Source organism: Neolamprologus multifasciatus, chromosome 3 (assembly GCF_963576455.1).
Source record: "Neolamprologus multifasciatus chromosome 3, fNeoMul1.2, whole genome shotgun sequence".
Taxonomy (NCBI): Eukaryota; Metazoa; Chordata; class Actinopteri; order Cichliformes; family Cichlidae; genus Neolamprologus; species Neolamprologus multifasciatus.
The window spans coordinates 22027021-22032069 of NC_140441.1; the positions used below are offsets into that span (position 1 = coordinate 22027021).

Below are 5049 nucleotides of genomic sequence, written 5' to 3' on the forward strand. Positions count from 1 at the left end.
GGAACCAGGAAGGAAGAGATTTTTTATTTTATTTTATTTCTCCAAATAAAGTATGCACACAGTAATAAATATCACAAATGATAAGCACCATAATATAAATAAACAACACTACAGATCCTATAATCTGATTTCTGTCTTTTAGTTTATTAAAAAGTGAAGCGCCAAATACTAGTTTGTGTCACTATCCAGATGCACATAAGCATGATTACACAGGTACTAGCGGGTTTTGATTATCGATTAAAATCGATTCTAGCTTGGATAACGTGATATCGATTCATTTAAATCCTGAATCGATTTTTAATATAAATATTACTACATTTCAACCACCACCAAACAGCTAAAACAGTAAATGAGAGCAGGTACACCAATTCTGCACAAAGACGTGCAGACGTGCAAAAACACAAAGCGCTGACGAGTCAGAATCAGTGAAATGTCGCCTTTCTCACCAGACAGCACGGACACGGTCGGGGCTGAAAGCCGACAGCTCACTGATTCTAATCTAAGACATCTGCTGTGATGCTTACACATTAGATAAAGTCTCGAAAGTGTCAGCTTTCTTTTTATAGTTATAAAAATATGCAAATGTACTGATCTATGATCTGAATTATACTATTGACTGACTGTCTGAGGCTAACAGTTACACAATCATACCAAAACTCTGTCCTGATAGTTTCCACTTTCTCTTTTGTATCACACATACTGAGACAATATTCAGGATAAATAACCAAGAAAACAATTTATTTATTCAGTTTAGAGGTTTACACGTCATTATAATCACAGAGCCTTCACTTGAATTGTCCACTTGATGGCGCAGTAGAGCAAATGAATCATCACAATGCTTCGAACCATGAGTCGACCAATTGGGTGGAAAGCTTCAGTTCATCATGAGGCTTCATCTCACCATCACTATGTTAGTTAGACCAGCCAAAAGTGAAGGGATGAATAAGTCCACAAAGCTGAGTTTCCAAATCCTGCTTAGACGTAAGCGTTTCTCCCGTAAGTACTGGCGGCCAGGCTTCTGGTTGGTGCTGGTCCAGAATACACAGTTCCCCTTGCATGAGGTAGAGGGCTGCAGAGAAAGAAAACGTCAGGATCAGATGGTGGAAATACAAATCACCCCAAGCATGCTTGCTGCACATCATATACTCAGAGTCTCAGCAAGGAAATTAAAAGTGTTAGAATAGTGTTAGAATAAGTTATCCTTATAGTGGCAGTGCACCTATCAGAAGTGAATATAAACAGGCTATGGTCAGTGTAAAGTGAGTAAAATTCTTGTGAATAATCTAGTTACTACTTTTTTTGACCACTGGGGGGAGCCAAGTTTCCAATCAGGGACATGAGCACTTGCCACTAGGCAGCCATCTTGGTAACGTGTTTGCATGGTTTCTTTTTAAAGCACAGTTTAGATCTACTTTAATTCTAATGCTTACCTGGATAGAAATCTAAATCACTAATCTGATTTAAAAAGTTTACAATTTTACTGACTTTCTAATAAAATAAGGTTTTAATAAAGATGTGTGTGGGGGTTTTTTCTCCAAGTTTTTGTTTCTGTTTCTGCCAAAGATTTCAATTCTTTTTCAAATCATTGATTGCTACGTCTCCGTTATTCACTTTGAGCAGTCTGAGACCTGCTCAGGAGCTTCCATCTCCAAACAGAGATCTCTCCACAGACAAATTTAAAATCTTTTCTATGCCGTGTTTTATGATGTCCCTGTAATGAAGGTTGGTCAAAAAATTTTCATACAATTTTTATTTGTTCTTTTGCCTATGTTTACCATTGAGACAGGTAATTACCAAATAAACTATAAACCTACGTACTATAAGCCCCTTAAACCTGCCACTTAGCACAGTCGAGACAAAGACACCTGGATGGGTGGGAACTATCGACACTTTGAGATAAGCTCATGTTGCCACAGTGAGTCGCTAGAGGGCCACGGGATCCGTCTCCCTTTGTATCACATTAATAGCAGAACATTCGGCACATTCGTGTTTTCTTTAATTAAACCAGAACATGTTTCATGGCCAGGCCAGATTGCACCTGTAGACTCTGAGAATTTCCTCCAGCTCTGTACATCAAAAAGAGATCAAACTCACTATTTTTCCTCTGTGCCCAATTTGCATGAGCAGGTGAGAACGGCTCCTCCAGCGATGGCGAGCACAGCAGAGCACCAGCCGATGTAAAGCCCTTCTCCTATCTCATACCTGTGACACACAGCAAAATTATAGGCTGCCAGCACTGCACTTTGGGCCTGTTTATCTCACACCACTAACAGCAACTTACTTTGTGCCAGGGTAGTAGGGGTCAAAGAAATTCTGAGTGATATTGAAAGCATACCAGGACACTGCAACCATAGTGCACAAACCTTTTGATAGAAAAAAACAGACAACAACAACAGGGAGTCTTTAGTGAGCAATAAAACAGTGACGGGTCAGAGTTGAACTCTGATCCAAAGTATTGAAGTAAACAAGAACAAAAATAGGTAGGACTGATCTAAAAGGGCGGTAGGGCATTATCACGATTCATCAGCATGCTGGGGAGGTTTCTTTATCTTCTTTAAGGGGTAGTGTAATAGGAGGTCAATATTGTTATCTGAATAGCCAGGAAGAACAGACTGTATTTTCTATGTTTTTGTTACCTTGAAGCATAAAAAGTACTCCAGCAGTGCCTGCGATCCTCCCTTTGAGAACATAGTTTTCTCCTCCCGCTTTGGAGCACTGTATCCCGATCAGCGAGCCCAGCAGTCCAAATGTGCCAAACACTATCGAGGCAATCATCAAGGCACGAGACGCTTGGATGTAACCTGGAAACAGTGCATAGATACACAAAACCACTAATTCTAGCAGATTTTTCAAAGATGGATTGATGATTTAATGTGTAATGTGTACCCACACACAACAAAAGATAGGACATCTAAGCTCTTCAAGTTATCCTTTTAATACATTTCTTATGACAGAAACCCTCCTCCAGACAAAGCAACATAAACATTTGATGGAATCCAACTTTCCCAAACCTCATGATATTATTAAGAAGTCAAATTTTTTGTCAGCATACCACTCAAAGCGAGCAGGGAAGGGAAGTCCCTGCAGTTACTGACCCCGGTTGAATCTGTCGCGCAGGACATCCACAGGTTTTCATAGATTGTAGAGGTGGTGATGACATTTCCGTCAACAGTGGAGGTCCTCCAGTAACGGTTTGGAAGCGCAATCCCCACCATTATCCATCCGATGAACCCCAAAATCAAACCTACCACTTCCACGATTGGATCCATGACTTCTCCTCGGCCCAACTGTCAGTGACGAGAGACCGAAGTTTTTGAATTTAATAAAAGTTATTTTTTTATGACGATAAAAACATCGGATTTGGGTGAATGTGTGTGTGTGATGTGTGTCCGCTCCGCCACTGAGAGATGTGTCCAGTTCAACAGATAAGTATAATCAGTTATATGACTCACTTGCAGTCTCTCCTCCCCCTACACTCTCTCTCTCTCTTACACGCACACACATGTACTCTATCCTCTTTTTTTTTTGTTGCATTTTACACCCCTGAAACTAGTGATGTGTCCTGTGTGTCGAAGCGTCGAATCGTGTGTCGGGTAATCTCGGGGGCGTGTCTGTGAAGCGCGTATCGAGGCTTGCTTTGATTACGTATGTAGTGACGTTCGAGGCCTCGCGGGCAGTCCGTACCACGTGACTGATTCAGGGACTGGTTCACCGGTTCGCGCCAGATTCGAAATAAAATGGACAGAAAAACAGCTGATTTCCCATCACACTGTGTTATGGAATTGGATTACGTACGTGTTACATAGTTACTTGAGCATTTCTTCTTCGATGGAACCAGGAAGGAAGAGATTTTTTATTTTATTTTATTTCTCCTAATAAAGTATGCACACAGTAATAAATATCACAAATGATAAGCACCATAATATAAATAAACAACACTACAGATCCTATAATCTGATTTCTGTCTTTTAGTTTATTAAAAAGTGAAGCGCCAAATACTAGTTTGTGTCACTATCCAGATGCACATAAGCATGATTACACAGGTACTAGCGGGTTTTGATTATCGATTAAAATCGATTCTAGCTTGGATAACGTGATATCGATTCATTAAAATCCTGAATCGATTTTTAATATAAATATTACTACATTTCAACCACCACCAAACAGCTAAAACAGTAAATGAGAGCAGGTACACCAATTCTGCACAAAGACGTGCAGACGTGCAAAAACACGAAGCGCTGACGAGTCAGAATCAGTGAAATGTCGCCTTTCTCACCAGACAGCACGGACACGGTCGGGGCTGAAAGCCGACAGCTCACTGATTCTAATCTAAGACATCTGCTGTGATGCTTACACATTAGATAAAGTCTCGAAAGTGTCAGCTTTCTTTTTATAGTTATAAAAATATGCAAATGTACTGATCTATGATCTGAATTATACTATTGACTGACTGTCTGAGGCTAACAGTTACACAATCATACCAAAACTCTGTCCTGATAGTTTCCACTTTCTCTTTTGTATCACACATACTGAGACAATATTCAGGATAAATAACCAAGAAAACAATTTATTTATTCAGTTTAGAGGTTTACACGTCATTATAATCACAGAGCCTTCACTTGAATTGTCCACTTGATGGCGCAGTAGAGCAAATGAATCATCACAATGCTTCGAACCATGAGTCGACCAATTGGGTGGAAAGCTTCAGTTCATCATGAGGCTTCATCTCACCATCACTACCTGAAACTGAACAGGTGTTTATCGGTTCACTTTCAGGGTCCAATGGTCATCTGCTACTCTTAATGACGCCGTGACTCTGAAAGGTTCCTCTCCTCACAAAAGAACTAGCAGCTTGAATTCACTACCCCGCCTGAATTAATTATTTTCTAGACTCGTTTTAAAGTTAAAACGACTAGTCTGTTGCTGAAGCCGAACAGCTGACCGTCCTTACACTTTGTAAACGAAACCTTGCCCCTCTGCCAGAGCCGTCCCCGCCCTATCTGCTCTTACTTTCCGTGGTTGGTCCGCGAGGTGCACATCCGCGTTCGT

At 40.6% G+C, this 5049-nt stretch overlaps 1 protein-coding gene across 1 annotated transcript; it reads right to left on the reverse strand.

Annotated features, from left to right (window-relative positions):
- Positions 1–310: 310 nt before the first annotated feature.
- cldn15a (claudin 15a) lies at positions 311–4747 on the reverse strand. The gene is made up of 5 exons (XM_085155522.1): positions 3053–4747; positions 2637–2801; positions 2282–2363; positions 2095–2202; positions 311–1069 (listed from the first exon to the last, which is right to left on the reverse strand). The coding sequence occupies exons 1-5, from the start codon at positions 3267–3269 to the stop codon at positions 976–978; spliced, it is 666 nt and encodes a 221-aa protein (XP_085011648.1). The 5' UTR covers positions 3270–4747; the 3' UTR covers positions 311–975.
- Positions 4748–5049: the final 302 nt, after the last annotated feature.

Coding starts and splice junctions, on each gene's coding strand:
- cldn15a (XM_085155522.1), bottom strand. CDS start 3,269: ATGGATCCAATCGTGGAAGTGGTAGGTTTGATTTTGGGGTTCATCGGA. Junction 2,802..3,052: donor TTCCCTGCTCGCTTTGAGTG/GTATGCTGACAA, acceptor CACTGTTTCCAG/GTTACATCCAAGCGTCTCGT. Junction 1,070..2,094: donor TTGGGCACAGAGGAAAAATA/GTGAGTTTGATC, acceptor CTTTCTCTGCAG/CCCTCTACCTCATGCAAGGG.